The sequence below is a fragment of the Macrotis lagotis genome, chromosome 8, assembly GCF_037893015.1.
Source record: "Macrotis lagotis isolate mMagLag1 chromosome 8, bilby.v1.9.chrom.fasta, whole genome shotgun sequence".
Classification (NCBI taxonomy): Eukaryota; Metazoa; Chordata; class Mammalia; order Peramelemorphia; family Peramelidae; genus Macrotis; species Macrotis lagotis.
The window spans coordinates 135,737,627-135,753,745 of NC_133665.1; the positions used below are offsets into that span (position 1 = coordinate 135,737,627).

The 16,119-nt window shown below is 38.7% G+C and overlaps 1 protein-coding gene across 2 annotated transcripts in view; it reads right to left on the minus strand.

Annotated features, from left to right (window-relative positions):
- The window catches only part of LOC141496190 (MICOS complex subunit Mic25-like), a 211,304-nt gene that overhangs the window by 56,858 nt on the left and 138,327 nt on the right, over positions 1-16,119 (minus strand). For both annotated transcript variants that reach the window (XM_074198441.1, XM_074198442.1), the window contains one exon: positions 4,103-4,173. In XM_074198441.1, the coding sequence (XP_074054542.1) occupies positions 4,103-4,173 (71 nt within the window). The remainder of the gene's footprint in view (positions 1-4,102; positions 4,174-16,119) is intronic.

A 16,119-nucleotide genomic window follows, 5' to 3' on the forward strand; every position in this document is an offset into this window, starting at 1 on the left:
ATGGAAAATCCAACAACACAAAAGTAAATGTCATACAGTTATAACAATCAGGGCCAGTCTCAAAGAAGAGAAGAGGAAATGTTGGTGTTCCTCCTTTGAAGCACTTCTAAGGGATTTATGGAAAGAATGTTTTATGTACTGTTAGACTTGTATATATTGCTTAGTTTTGCTCAAGTGCATTTTTCTTCTTTTTCATTTTTTGTTGTAAGGGATAATTTTCTGGGTAGGGAAGGAGAAATACCTGTCTGGAAATGAAGATTATATAAAAAATGATATAAACAAAAACTCAGTTTTCCTTTTTAAAATAAAGAAAAGAATATAGAAGTGGAAAGTAGTTACTAGGGGAGGGGGCAAAACCCAGTGATTTGAGTCTAATTTGGATGGAAAGAAGACTGGGATATGAAATCATCCAACTCCAGCTAAGTTCCATTTCTTTTTTTTTTAGTCCCTTTTCTTTTTCCTTTTTTAAAAAAGTTAAGGGCAAAGAGAGAAAAAAATCTGGCAGCCACCTGATGAATCACTCCACAATCATTGTTGAATCTCTCCTCAATAAATTCATTTCATAGTTTATACTTGAAGTTTCTTCAGCCTGAAAGGACTGAAGAGAGTTTGTAGTTTGCTGTCATAACTTTCAAGAACCCATGGTCATCCTGGTCTAGGAAAACCAAAGACAAATTTAATCCCTATTCTTAGAGAGGTGGTATATGCTATCAGATTAGGCTGTTTAACATCATTCTCTTTGTTACCAGGAAGAGGCCACTAGGAATGTGGTAATAACAAGAAATGACTATCATAAAAACAAAAGGCAGAAATAAAACTTTTAAAATATAGACAAAAATACAATACTGAAATCCATTGTTATTTTCAAAATATGAAGAGACAGCAGAATAAGAATGAATGGAAAAAGCAAAGATGTAGAAATTATCATGGTCTACACTGGCTTCAAGGGATTTACAATCTAATTGTGACACAGGTCATATATACACACACACACATATATAATGTATATGTATACATTATATATATACATACATACATACACACACATATATGTATACAAAGACAAAAACAACTGTGGTAATTTGATGAACCCTAAGATGCATTTCTTTTGATTCTTATATTCATTTTGCTCATATTAAATACATCAACTTAGTGGTATAGCTAAGTGCTGTAAGAATCCAGAGGATGGGGGTTATCACAATTCAGGAAAGAATCCATGATGAGGCAGTACTTCAAGCAAGGCCTTGTTACTAAGCAAAAGTCAAGGTGTGAGTAAAGGAATCCAGGTAGGAAAACCAATGGAAAATTCAGAAGATGACGAGTAGACCGATTTAATTGGAAGTGAAGGATTCGAGTGGGGAAGGTGTGGTTCATAAATCTTGAAAGGAAAAGTGGGCCAGAATATGAAAGGCACAATGTTAAGTGGATAGGGAGATTGTAATATGGAAAACTGTTTCCAAAAGATTAATCTGGAAGCAGAGGAAATGGATTTGGATATTAGGAGGATGATGGGAAGAAGAGTACAGAAGCAGAGAAGATCACTGGAAAGCAGGTAGAGTAGTCTGTGGGTTCAGTGCATGGTAGGGAATCCACTAGTATACCAGTGCAACTATGGCAAATCCAGGAGTTCTGAGGAATACTGGGACCAAGGACCCTGGCATAAGGAAAAGGGAGCCAGCATTGACAGCTCAGGAACATTCAGGGACGACTTTGGAGGGTTTTCCATCTATACCATCATTTTCTGAGACTTTAGAGAGGATTCATTCCTATCCTTATCTTCCTTATTCTATTCATACCCTATAGAGTAGAGTAACTGGGCTTTCTAGACCAAGTATGAATTCCTAAGGTAGCTCCAGGATTCTTAAAGTAGTTAAAGGATTCAGGGTGCAGGTTTTGGAGACCATTTGAGAAAGGAACAAGAAAGGGCAGATGCTTAACAAACATTGAGGTGCCCTTTCCTCTTGATAGCTTACATTCAGGATAAAACAGATCAGTCCATTATTCTTTCTAGAGCAGTAAATCCTAAGACTAGCTTTTCAAGTACCCCAAAGTATCTTCAGTTATGTCAAGATATATCACAAAATTCTCAAAACAGAAATTTAATTTTATTAACATGCACCTAAAAAATAATTTTCTACACAGCACCTTCAGAAGGTGTAAGTATGTGTGAAAGTCTACTAGCAAAATCAAGCTAATGATGTCAGGAGAATAGGATAGCTCAAGTTACAAGAGGTCAAAATTTGTTGTTTGTGGTGGAGGGGGAGTGCCAATATGTGTGATTTCAGGTTGAATGAGAATGTCAGTCATAGGCTGGTATTTTTTTTTCTTTTAAAAGCCACCTGGGCCTTTTCGCTTCTTTTGCTTTTTCAGCCTATCTATCTCTTGTAGGTAATGAATGACAGAGTGTTGAATACAGCATCTGCTGCCACTGCATCCTTCTGTTGTTGGCAGCTCTTGTGTCTCTATGTATCTCTATTTTCTTAGTGATCACATTATTCCATTGTGTCACTTGGTGGTCTCCGTGATCTACAGCTTTCTAAGCTCCCTCCCAACCTTTGGACTGGAGATGCTCTGGCTCTTTTTCTCAGTCTTTGGATAAATTAAGACTAGAGCTATAAAATGAGTAGTAGTTAGTCCTTAAAGGTATAGGCTGTGTGTGTGTGTGTGTGTGCGTGCGCGTGCACGCGTGTGCGCAACAAAGAGGCAAAACAGTACTCAAAGGAAGGTCTTTCACAATCTCCCTCTATTGATAACTTTTACTGTCTATCTGTCCATCTGTGGGCACTCATATCCAAAGTTATTATAAAATCACTGAGAGCAAGGTTTGATCAAATCTTTTCATATGCTTTTTAATGTATAACTGCCAATATCTATATCTATAACAATCAAACCAAGCTAAGAAAATGTCAGGAATGTTCATCTTGCCTGATCATTGCTGAACTATTTGGAAATATATATTTTTAAACTTTCTATTGCTTCAGGAGAGGTCTGAAACTAAAGAGTGACTGCCAATGACATTTTTTTCTCTCCTCTAGAAACATTCCCCCCAATCTTTTAAAAATTACTTGTTGGAGCAAAACTAAAGCTACTACCCCAGTTTTGAGGGGGATTGGAGAATAAAAATTTCTTTCTTCCTATCATCTATCCTATCAGGATCTCCTATCCTGAACAATCATTTCCCTGTCCACCCCCAAAATGTGTTAAATACCCCTGGGTACATGCAGATTATGTACATCTACTCAAACTTCCCCAGTAATCTTTCATCTGCTATTAATCAATAGCATTTTTTATAATGTTTCTGTTATCTCCTAATTATATGAACCCTTTTGAATCTTTTCCCCCTTCAATTACACCAAATTTAAAGTTCCATCAATGTCAAAATGTCACTGATTTGATCACAAACTCTGAAATCTCCATGGGGGCGATATCATTCTTCTCTCTTTCCCAAATCTATACCAAGGTCCCTTTGTGATAGTCTCTTTTTCTCTCTCAAAGAAGCATATGGAATAAGTTTATGGGGAAGAATAGACTTTCACAGATTAGCAGATGTGTTGCAGGACCTAAGGAACAAAATCAAACTGCTTCCCTCCTCTTTGCCTCCACTGCACATCTGGCCTAGCTCTAGATATCTCCAAACTTTTTTTTTTGCTGGTATCATTTGATTCCCTAAGCCAATGGATACTCTCATCACCTTCCACTACCCCTTTTACATTTCACCAGGATTCCTAGTAGGGAGGAGAGGATTGCTGGCCCAGCATTCCCTTCCCTTCTCCACTATTACTATGAGCAAAGCCTTGGTCAATGGAGACTAAGGCCTGAGGATCATGAAAAGTGGTTTCTCCTGACTAAAGTCTTGGGCTCTGACTCATTCTATGCCTTAAGTTGCCAATAAACTGGTACAGGAAGGAGTTCATGTGGTCAATTAAGGAGGACCACTTTCCATCGTAACTTCCAAGTTCAAAGAATGATGGCAGATGGTGAACTGTGTACTTCTAGACAACTTGGATTAAGCAGTAGAAACAACTTCATTTTCACTTAAAACAGGATGAGATGTTTACAAATATATGCTAAGTTTTCCAAGGAACAAAAAGCAAATTCTTACTTTACTGTGGCCTCCAGCCGAGTAGCTGCCTCATGGAAGTGTTGTGATGACAGTTTGTACATTTCAGCATTCTGCAATTGGAAAAAAAATCTTTCTATTAAATTTCTCTGATAAGGATTTTAAAGTTTTTAAATAATCAGTATATATACAGAAGTATAGAGAAGCATATATATACATATATAAAATTAGAGTTTCTCAATAGATAAAAGGTCAAAGGATATAAACATTCCTCAAAATAACAACAAAGTTATTAACAGTCCTATGAAAGAATGCTTGGAATCATTAATAATGAGGAAAATGCAAATATTCACACCCTGTAAATTGATAAAACTGACAAAAGACAGGGGCACTAAGTATTGGGGGTATTGTGGGAGCATAGGTACAACAATGCACTGTCAGTGCATCTGTGAATTAGTACAAACATTCTTGAGAGGAGTGGAATTCTGCAAATAAGAAGACTAACCATTGACTCAGAAACAGATTTCAATACTAGGTTTATACCCAGAGGTGACTGATAAGAAGCAAGTTCCCAGCAGAGTAGATTATTTATAACTACCATAAGGAGCGCAGCCAAAGAAAGTGGGAAAAGGGGAAGGGAATGAACACTGATAGGAGGCCTATTTCTGGGCCAGGCAAAGCATTAATTGTTTTTTGTTTGTTTTTTTTACAAACATTGTCTCATTTAATCCCCACAATCACCCTGGGAGAGAGGTACAGAGTAGATGCATATTGACTGGATAATGGGTACCTAAACTGTGGTACATGAATAAAATGGAATACTGCTGTACTGTCAGAAACGACAGCAATTATAAATACAGAGAAGTATGGAAAAATTTCTATGAACTGAAGCAGAATAAATTAAGCAGAGCCAAGAAAACAACATAATGACCACAACAATGTAAATGGAAAAAATAATCATAAAAAATCAGAAGTGAATACTATAAAGTTATAAAGAATAAATGTAGGTCCAAAGAAGAAATAGGAGAAGATACCACCTCCCTGTACCTGTGCAGGTATTGGGTCCCTGTACTTAGTATACTGCACAAATTTTCAGACTTTCTTTTGTTATATTGATTCATTTTACTGACTTTTTCTTCTTTTTTCACTTAAAAATATTTGTTACATAGAGCTCTCTGGGAAGAGTAATGAGGGATATCAAAGAAAATTTTGATGATTTAAAAAACAAATTAGGTCAACAAAAATTTATTTTAAAAATACAAACAGGGGTGGCTAGGTGGCGCAGTGAGTGGATAGAGCACTGAATGCCTGAGTTCAAATCCGGCCTCAGACACTTAATAATTAACTAGCTCTGTGGTCTTGGGCAAACCACTTAACCCCATTTGCCTTGCAAAAACCTAAAAAATAAAATACAAACAACAAACACTTCTGTGTCATGAAGACCTCACTAGCTCTGCTCCATAGTGATAACAATCTCAGCAGCATCCATAGCTAAGGTTCTAGATCGTTCCATGAACCCACTACTATAAAAGAACCACAGTATATTAGATTTTCAAAGAAATCCTTAAAATTTAATCTAATTTACTCATTTTGCAAATGACAAAAAAGAAGCCCAGGCAAGATGAAATGATTGGTCCAAGGTCACACGGTCAATAACCAGGTCTCCTAAACTGTAGTCCTAGGTTCTTTCTATGATAACCACACTAAGAGATGTGGTTATCCGTTAATGTATCATTGAACCCTGTGCACAGATTAAAAACTAGAGTAATGAGTTTTGGGTGACACATTTTAAGAGAAACAATAATAATATAGGAGAGATGAACACGAAAGTGGGAGGTTCTATATATAATATGACATGTAACAAGTTGGAGAAAGTGAATTAATCTTCAAATCTCTGGGAGAATTAGATTAATTCTATATAGTTCCAGAAGGGAGAAACTAGGACCAATGAGTTGATGTCTTAAGAAAGCAGATTTTTAGCTCTTAGAGAAGTTTCCAATAAGTTAAGCTAACAATGGGCCTGAATGTTTTATGAGATAACAAGCATTTAAAGTGGTCAAGCAGGGACTACAAGTAAGACTACTTACTAAAGTTAATATGGAAGGGCTTGTGGCATTTGGAAAGAGGCTGGATTCAATGAGATTTAAGGACTCTTCTCAGTCTACCGTTGGTAATGCCTGCTTAAACCAATCAGAACATGTATCAAAGTGCTCTCCTCAGAACTGGGCTGAGGAATTCTATATCCCAGGATCCCCATTCTCATCAGGTAACAAGAGATTCTGATCTTTAGAAACAAGTTTTTAGAAAGCCTAGAATGAGCTTCTTTAGAATAGGGCAGCTGCTAGATGGGCAGAGAAAAGGACTCAACTAAGGTTCCCAAACTCCTCTCCAAACAACTTTAAGTGACACTTCAAAATGAATTCTGGAGTTGCTGGTAGAACCAACAAAGGAATGGGGTAAGACAGCTTAGAAGATCAGTAGAAATGGTCTGTCCCAATGCCAATGGGCAGCATTGGTCTCTGGAGCTCTTCACCCCAGATGGTAAAGGGGTCAGGCACCTGGTCTGCAGGAGGGTAGTGGGAACCCCTTTGTTGGAACTGGCTGCACTGCCCATAATCAGATCTAGGTTGCAGTCCCAGGGCCGAGGAACACTAGCAGATCAGAGTTTGTGGCTGTAAGTAGGAAGCCAGGTCACAATCATAGGGCAGAGGCACTCAGGAAAGAGTGCTTATGGTCACTCACAGACTAGAGCACAGGACAAGAGAGTAGTAAACACACCTCTCTTTAGAAAATGGAAACTTACTCAACTAGCTCTGAAGAAAACTGCACAAACAATCTGAAGCTTGCCACAGTGCCCCCTCTACCCTGGCAGCAGAGCTCAATTGTAACATAAAATTAAAGGTCAAGTAATAGGCTAGAAAAATGAATAGACAACAAATAAGATCCTGACCATATAAAGTTACTATGGTGACTAGGAAGAGCAAAATGCCAACTTAGAAGAAGACAACAAAATAATAACTGCTACATTCAATGTTTCAAATAAAAATGCGAATTGATCTTGGGCCTAAAAATAATTCCTAGAAGAGTTCAAAAAGAATTTAAAAATTAAATTAGTAGAGGAGAAGCTGGGGTGGGGGATATGCAAGAAAATTAGGGAAAAGAGAGTCAACAATTTGATAAAGGAGGCACAAAAAAAATCAAGAAAATAACAAATAAAAAAAAAGATCAAATGGTAAACAGGTACAAAAAAACACTGAAGAAAACCTAAAAAATAGAATTGGCCACATGGAGAAGAAGGTACAAAAAAGCTCACTGAAGAAAAAGAATTCTTAAAAATTAGGCAAACAAAAGCTAATGACTCCAGAAGATATCAAGAAACAATAAAACAAAATCAAAAGAATGAAAAGAAATAGAAAAATGTGAAATATCTCATTTGGAACAACACCTAATCTGGAAAATAGATAATGATAAGAATAATTTAAGATTAGGTTACTTGAAAGTCTATGATCAAAAAAGAACTCAGACATCATCTTTCATTAGGTTTTCAAGGAAAACTACCCTGATATCCTAGGACCAGAGGGTAAAATAGAAATGAAAAGAAGTCACTGTTCACTTCCAGAAAGAGGTCTCAAAATGAAAATTCCTAGGAATATAACAGCCAAATTCCAGAGTTCCCAAGTCAAGGAGAAAATAGTGGAAGTAGCCAGAAAGAAATCATTCAAATATCATGGGATTGCTCTTAGAACAGCATGAGATTTAGCATCTTCTACATTAAGAGATTACAGGGCTTATTTATTGCAACATTCTGAAGGGTAAAGGAACTAGGATTCCAACTGAGAATCACCTACCCAGAAAAACTGAATATAATCCTTCAGGGGAAAAAGTAGAAATTCAATGAAATAGAGGATTTTCAGAGTTGAATCGAAAATCTGACTCAATTCTGATTCAAAAGAAGCAGAATAAGGTAAATAGGAAAGAGATATCATATTTGCATCTCTACAGAGGAATATAATTCTTCTATTTTTTTCTTTTAGTTTTAGTTTTTTGTGTTTTTTTGGCAAGGCAATGGGGTTAAGTGGCTTGCCCAAGGCCACATAGCTAGGTAATTATTAAGCGTCTGAGGTTGGATTTGAACTCAGGTCCTCCTGACTCCAGGGCCAGTGCTCTATCCACTGCACCACCTAGCCGCCCCCAGGAATATAATTCTTAATAACTTTGCCATTATTAGGGCAGTTAGAAGGAGTATGATAAGACAACGGGTACAGGTATGTAGAATGACAGAAAAAGAAAATGACAAACGTTAGAGAAGATATGGGAAAATTAAGACACTAATAATGCACTGATGGTGGATTTGTGAACTGATTTAACCATTATAGAAAGTAATTTGGAAGTATGCTCAAAGGTATATAAAAACCACTCATATCCTTTGATCTTATATTATCACTACAAGCTCTGTATTCCAAAGAGATGAAGCAAAAGGGAAAAGGACCTATCTATTCATAAATATTTATAGTGGCTCTATTAAGTGTTGGCAAAGAATTGAAGTGGAGAATAAATAGCTAAGTAAATTGTAGGACTTAATTGTGCTATAAGAAATGATGGTCAGCATGAAAAATCTGGAAGACTTATATGAATTGATGCAAGTGAAATGAACAGAACCAGATTCATTGTACACAGTAATAGCAGCACTGTATGATGATAAACTGTGAATGACTTAGCTATGCTTGGCAACACAATGATCCACAACAATTCCAAAGGACTAATGATTAAAAATGCTAACCACATCCAGAGAAAGACCGATGAAGTCTGAATGTGAATCGAAGTGTGTTTTTTTCAACTTTATTTTTCTTGATATTTTTTCTTGAGGACTTCTATGTTTTCTTTCATAACTAATTTGGAAATGTTAGTATTTGACTGTATAATGTCAACTGTATATGTCAATGTATTATGTTGTATATATCAATATATATCAAATTGTATATGTCAATATATAAAATTGCTTGCCTTCTCAATGATGGGTAAAATGAGGGAAGGAGAGATATAAATTAAAACTCAAATTTTAAAAAATTAAATGTTAAATTTAAATGACAAATGTCAGAAATTGTTTTTACATGTAATTAGGAAAATTAAATATTAAATATATGTATATATATATATACACATATAAAGATATGTATATATAAATCATAAGCCAGTTAGTTTCATTTTTCCATTTTAATCTTGGGTGATAATATGAGAAAACAATTTTGTTAAGTGGGTTTGCCACATTTCATTCGTAGAGCAAAATCACAAAAAATATCATGTCTTCTATTAAGGCCCTAAGTGGCTCAATTTTTTCCTCTGGGAACAAAAGCATCTGAGGTAAGCCTTTAGTCAAATCCTTGAAGGTAGATAGCAAATTTATGCCACATACTATATGGTACAAGAACAGTTATTAATATTAATATTGAATACTTATTTAAATGCCTTATGCGGTTTAAAGGATGGCCTAGTGACTCCACTTCTGCTCTGAAAAATTTGAAAATGATCCCTTAAGAGTATCTATTTGGGATTCATGATGTTAATGAGGACTATTTGCAAAGATGTCATAATTAGGCACTTTTATTCTACATCAAACCACCATGGTTACTGATAAGATTAATATCTCCATCCCCACAGAAAGACAGTTAAATGAAAACTTAACCAGCAAAAACATCACATCTAATATTTAGTATTCCACCTATGATTCAGGGTTTTGTAATCATTATCATCACCATCATAATGTATTTCTTAAGTATCTATGAATCAGGGTTCCTCAATGCATCACCTTCATCATCATCATCATCATGCATTTCCTAAGTATCTATTCTGTACCTGCATAAGGTATTACTTACACACACACACACACACACGAAAGATTCTGTCCTTAAGGACAGTCTATGATTCTAGATGTTCACAACTTAGTATCACAGGTATTTTTAGAGCTAGAAGTACCCTTAAAGATCAGCTTGTTTGACTCTGTCACTTTTATCAACCAATCAACATTAAGCTTTCAGTATATACCAGTCACTGTGCTAAGCTCAAGAAATAGAGAAAAGTTTAGCTCCAGGAACTCAGTCTAATATGCAAATAAATATAAACAAACAATTTTGTAGGTTTCCTGTGGAAAGTAGAGTTTTCATTGAGAATTAAGGGAAGGGAGACAAGTCAGCAGGCAGGAGTGGCAACCACAGCTGGAGTCTAGGAAGGGAGTCCTGTTCAGGGAACAGCCAGAAGCCTTGGAAGGCCTCTGGGGGCAACAGGGAGCCACTAGAGTGTGTGGGGAGAGTTACCTGGAGGACAGATGGAGTAGGGAGAGATCTGGATCTGATTTAATGATTTAATAATAGTCAGTGAGTGACAAAGCGACTTCTGCCAGGTCATACAGTCAGGATTAAAATCCGGAACTCCTGCCTCCTAATCTCCTTCATTCTTTATATCACCCTGCCTCAGAGAGATACTGATACAGACCAATTAGTAAAGTCAGTAAACGCATCAATACAGAAGCAATAAATTTAGGGGGCGGAGCCAAGATGGCAGAGTGGAGGCAGGAATTCCCAGAAGCTCTCCCCCAGACCATTTCAAATAGCTCTAAATAAAGACTTTAATAAAATTCTAGAGTGGTGAAACCCACAAAAAGACTGAGTGAAACAATTTCCCAACCCAAGATAACTTGGAAGATCTGCAGCAAAGATTTGTTACACTGAATTGGAAAGGGTTGCAGTGCAGCCCAAGTAGCTCTGGCTGCTAGCTATCCAGGAACAGTCTGCGGTCTTTGGGGGCACCTGGGTCCATGGTAACAGCAGCATTTTTGAGACCTCTCAGTTCAGGGATTGCCAAGGACAACTTGGAAGCTCAGCAGTAAAACTCTGCAGCACTAGAGTGAGAACGGAGTCCAGGCCAGCGCAGATCTCAGTGCAGTCCCATATCAGGCCTATATAGCCACTCAGCAGCTGTTTCCAGAGGTTGGGGGAGTCTGCAGAGGGCTCTCCACTATCTCTGGGACAGAACTCTGTTGCTTTGCCCTTACTCAAATCCCAGCCTCAGAAAAGGGAGCTTTACTATCACAGCAGGTGTTCCTCACAGTTCTAGGACAGAGGCGAGTGTTTGTGGGCATCCACAGGCCAGGAGAGCAGGCAGAGCCTCTCATAAGACATTAAGGTCCCTCGGGGGTAGGGTGGGGAAGTGTCCCTAAAAACAGCTACAAAAACCCTCAAAAGCTCGGGACAGTGCATCCTTCTCCTTGGTAGCAGAGCCCCACCTTAACAGAGAGTTAAAAATCAAGTCTTAGACTGGGGAAATGAGCAAACAACAGAGGGAAAAAAGTCTGACCATAGACAATTATTTTGGCCCTATGGAAGATTAAAATATACAATCAGTAGGTAACAAAGTCAAAGCTCCTAAATCAAAGCCTCCAAAAAATATGAATTTCTCTCAGGCTATGGAAGAGCTCAAAAAAGATTTTGAAAATCAATTAAGGAAAGCAGAGGAAAAATTAGAAAGAGAAATGAGAGTGATGCAGGAAAATCATGAAAACCAAGTCAGCAGTTTGGTGAAGGAATTACCAAAAATAGTGAAGAAAATAACATCTTTTTGTATTTTTTTTAAATTTAAATTTATTTTTTATTTTTTCTCACTCTTTTTAAAATTTATTTTTTATTCTCATTTCGTACAAATGTTTTTTTACATTAATAAAATATACTTGTTTACAAGTAAACAAAATACCCCTCCCCCCATGAATATAGATAGACTTGCTTGGGCGAAAAACTAAAGGGGAGAGCAAAAAATTAAAATAAAAAAAATAATAGTAATAATTGTAGGTATGGCCAGGTGGCACAATGGATGAAGCACCAGCCCTGGAACCACAAGCACCTGAGTCCATATTCAGCCTCGTAAACCCAATAATCACCCAGCCACGTGACATGCAAGCCACCTGATCCCCACTGCCCTGCAAAAACCAAAAAGAAGAAAGGAAAAAAGACCCAAAATAAAATAAAATAGTAATAATAGTAGGGGTAGCTGGGTGGCAGACAGAGCATTGGCCCTTGAGCCAGGAGCACCTGGGTCCAAATCTGGCCCCAGACACCCAAAGATCATTCTGCTATGTGGCCCCAGGCAGGCCACCCAGCCCCACTTGCCCTGCACCCTCCCCCAAATAATAATAAAAAAATGTGCTTCAGTCTTTGTTCCAACACCATCAACTCTGTCGTGAGTGGATCACATTCTTTATGGTAAGTCCATCACAAAAGTTACTTCCATATTTTTCCAACGTTGCCATTGCTGATTGCAACTCCCTCCTTTCTTATTTCTCCACTACCATGTACTATATTTTCTCTCTCCTTTCACTCTGACTCTGATGTAGGGTCACTGAGTGGCGCAGCAGACAGATCCCTGGTCCTGGGGTCAAGAGGCCCCGAGCCCCCATACCACCCCTTAGGCCCAGAATCCACCTGGCCCTATGGTCCTGGGCAGGCCTTCCAATCCCAGCCCCTTGCAAGAAGTAAAAAAGAAAATGTGTTATATCTGAACACTGTTCCCCCATGGTCCATCCTCTCCTCCTTTATTCACATCCCCACCCCTTCCCCCTGTTCCCCCCTCCTTCTTACTCCAGATGCCTATACCCCACTGAGTATATATGCTGTTTCCTCTCCTAGCCATCTCTGATGAGAGCAAAGGTTCCCTCATTCCCCCTTGCCTCCCCCCTTCCATATCATTGCAATAGCTCATTGTAATAAAAAAAATCTTATTATGTGAAATATCTTGGACTATTCCCCCTCTCTTTTTTCTTTCTCCCATTCCATTTCCCTTTTTTCCTTATTGACTCCATTTTTACACCATATTTTATCTTCGAATTCAGCTTTCTCCTGTGCTTCAACTATAAAAGCTCCCTCTACCTGCTCTATTAACTGAGATGGTTCATATGAATATTATCAGTATCATTTTTCTATACATGCAGTTCATCCTCATTAAGTCCCTCATATTTCCCCCCTCTCCACCAATCTCCATGCTTCACCTGAGTCCTATATCTGAAGATCAAACCTTCTGTTCAGCTCTGGCCATTGCAAAAGGAATCTTTCAAATTCCCCTGGTTCACTGAAAGTCCATCTTTTACCCTGGAAGAGGACATTCAGCCTTGCTGGGTAGTTCATTCTTGGCTGCATTCTAAGCTCTTTTGCCTTCCGGTATATAGTATTCCAAGCCCTACGAGCTTCCAATGTAGATGCTGCTAAGTCCTGTGTGATCCTGACTGCAGCTCCACGATATTTGAACTGTGTCCTTCTGGCTGCTTGTAATATTTTCTCTTTGACTTGGGAGTTCTGGAACTTGGCTATAATATTCCTAGGGGTTAGTTTTTTGGGATCTCTTTCTTGGGGGATCGGTGGATTCTCTCCATTTCTATTTTGCCCTCTGCTTCTAGGATATCAGGGCAATTTTCCTGTAGTAATTCTTTGAAAATGATGCCAAGGCTCTTTTCCTGATCATGACTTTCAGGTATTCCAATAATTTTAAAATTATCTTTCCTAAGTCTATTTTCCATATCAGTTGTTTTTTCAATGAGATATTTCACATTTTCTTCTAATTTTTCATTTTTTTGGTTTTGAAGTATTGATTCCTGATTTCTGGTAAATTCATCAATCTCCCTGAATTCTATTCTTTGTCTGAAGGATTTGTTCTCCTCAGAGAGTTTTCTTATCTCTTTTTCCATCTGGCCAATTCTGCTTTTTAAAGCATTCTTCTCCTCAATAACTTTTTGAACTGTTTTATCCATTTGACCTAAGCTGGTTTTTAGCATGCTATTTTCTTCAGCATTTTTTTGGATTTCCTTGACTAAGCTGCTGACTTCATTTTCATGTTTTTCCTGCATCTCTCTCATTTCTTTTCCCAGTTTTTCTTCCAACTCCCTCATTTGATTTTCAAAGTCTTTTTTGATCTCTGTCATAGCCTGAGCCCAATTTCTATTTTTCTTGGAGTCTTTAGATGAAGGAGCTTGTGCTTCCTCATCTTCAGACTGAGTATTTTGATCCTTCTTGGGCTCATTTGCAAAATATTTCTCAATGGTCTTCCTCTTATTTCTTTGCTTGTTCATTTTCCCAGCCTAAGCCTGTTTTTGGGGGTGCTTCCTGAGCTTTTGGGACACTCCCACAAGGGTCTCAGCATGTGAGGTTCTGTCCTCCCTCCTGGTCTGTGAATGAACATAAGCGCCCCCCTCTGCCACGGGGCCAAGGTGGGGGGGCCCTGTTGTTCTATGGGGGGGCCTAGACTGGGATCAGGATCTGAATGTGGTCAGAGCCCCAGAGTCCTGTTCCAGGGGCAGAGGACAGAGCTCAGCAGTCTCTCTCTCTCTTTACTCCCCTCCCTCAGTTCAATGGGCTCATGCCCTGGGGGCTCCTGCTTACAGGCTCTGCCTGCTTCTGTTTCCTGGATTTGGGCTGCGAAAGACCAAGCTGCTGGCTGTGTGCCCTGAGGGCTGGGCTCCACATGCTTGCTCTGGCAGAGGTCCCCCACTGTTCCCCCACTTTGTGCCGGTGCTCCCCGGGGTGCAGCTCAGGAGATTCCCCCGCTGCTGTGAGCTGTGACTCCCAGCGCCCTGGGGCTGCCTCCAGAAGGCTGAAGTTCTTTCGCTCCGGCGGGTCACCCCTCTGGTGGGCCGCCCCTCTGACCCCGGGGAGCAGAGCCTTTCTGCTCTTTTCCAGGTTACCTTGAGTAGGAGAACTGCCTCACTGGGTCCCTCTGTGGGTTCTGTCTCTCGAAAGTTTAGTTAGAGTCCTTAGTTTATGAGTTTTTATCAGAGAGCTACTAAGACATGATCCCTTCATGTCGCCATCTTGGCTCTGCCCCCAAATTTATTTTTTATTAAAGATATTAGAGTTTTACATTTTCCCCCCAATCTTGCTCCCCCCCCCCCCACAGAATCACTCTGTCAGTCTTTACTTTGTTTCCATGTTGTACCTTGATCCAAATTGGGTGTGATGGAAGAGAAATAATATCCTTAAAGAGAAGTTTAAGAGGTAACAAGATCAGACAATAAGTTATCTGTTTTTTCCCCTAAATTAAAGGGAATAGTCCTTGTACTTTGTTCAAACTCCACAGCTCCTTATCTGGATGCAGATGGCACTCTCCTTTGCAGACAGCCCAAAATTGATCCCGATTGTTGCATTGATGGAATGACCAAGTCCATCAAGGTTGCTCATCGCCCCCATGTTGCTATTAGGGTGTACGGTATTTTTCTGGTTCTGCTCATCTCACTCGGCATCAGTTCATGCAAATCCCTCCAGGTTTCCCTGAAATCCCGTCCTTCCTGGTTTCTAATAGAACAGTAGTGTTCCATGACATACACACACACACACACACACACACACACACACACACACACACACACATATATATGTATGTATACCACAGTTTGCTAAGCCATTCCCCAATTGAAGGACATTTACTGGAAGAAAATAACATCTTAAAAACCAATTTATGTCAAATGGAAAAAGCAGTCCAGAGGATCAATGAGGAGAAGAATGACTTAAAAAGCAAAACTGGCCAGATGGAAAAGGAGATACAAAAGCTCTAAAGAAAATAATTCCTTCAAATGTAGAATGGAGCTTAGGGGAGCTGATAACTTTGTGAGAAATCAAGAAACAATAAAACAAAATCAAAGAATGAAAAATTAGAAGAAAATTTGAAATACCTCATTGGAAAGCAACTAACCTAGAGAAAAGATACAGGAGAGATAATTTATTATCATTCAGACTTGAAAGTCATGACCAGGAAAAAGAGCCTAGACTTCATTTTTCAATAAATTCTCCAGGAAAACTTCTCTGAGATCCTAGAAGCAGAGGGTAAAGTAGAAATTGAGGGAATCAAAACTCCCAGGAATATTATTACCAAATTCTAGAACTTCCAAGTCAAAGAGAAAATATTATAAGCAGCCAGAAAGAAACAATTCAAATATTATGAAGCTACAGTCAGGATTACACAGTATCTGCCAGCATCTTCATTATGGGCTTGTAGGGCTTGGAATGTGATGTTCCAGAAGGCAAAAGAGC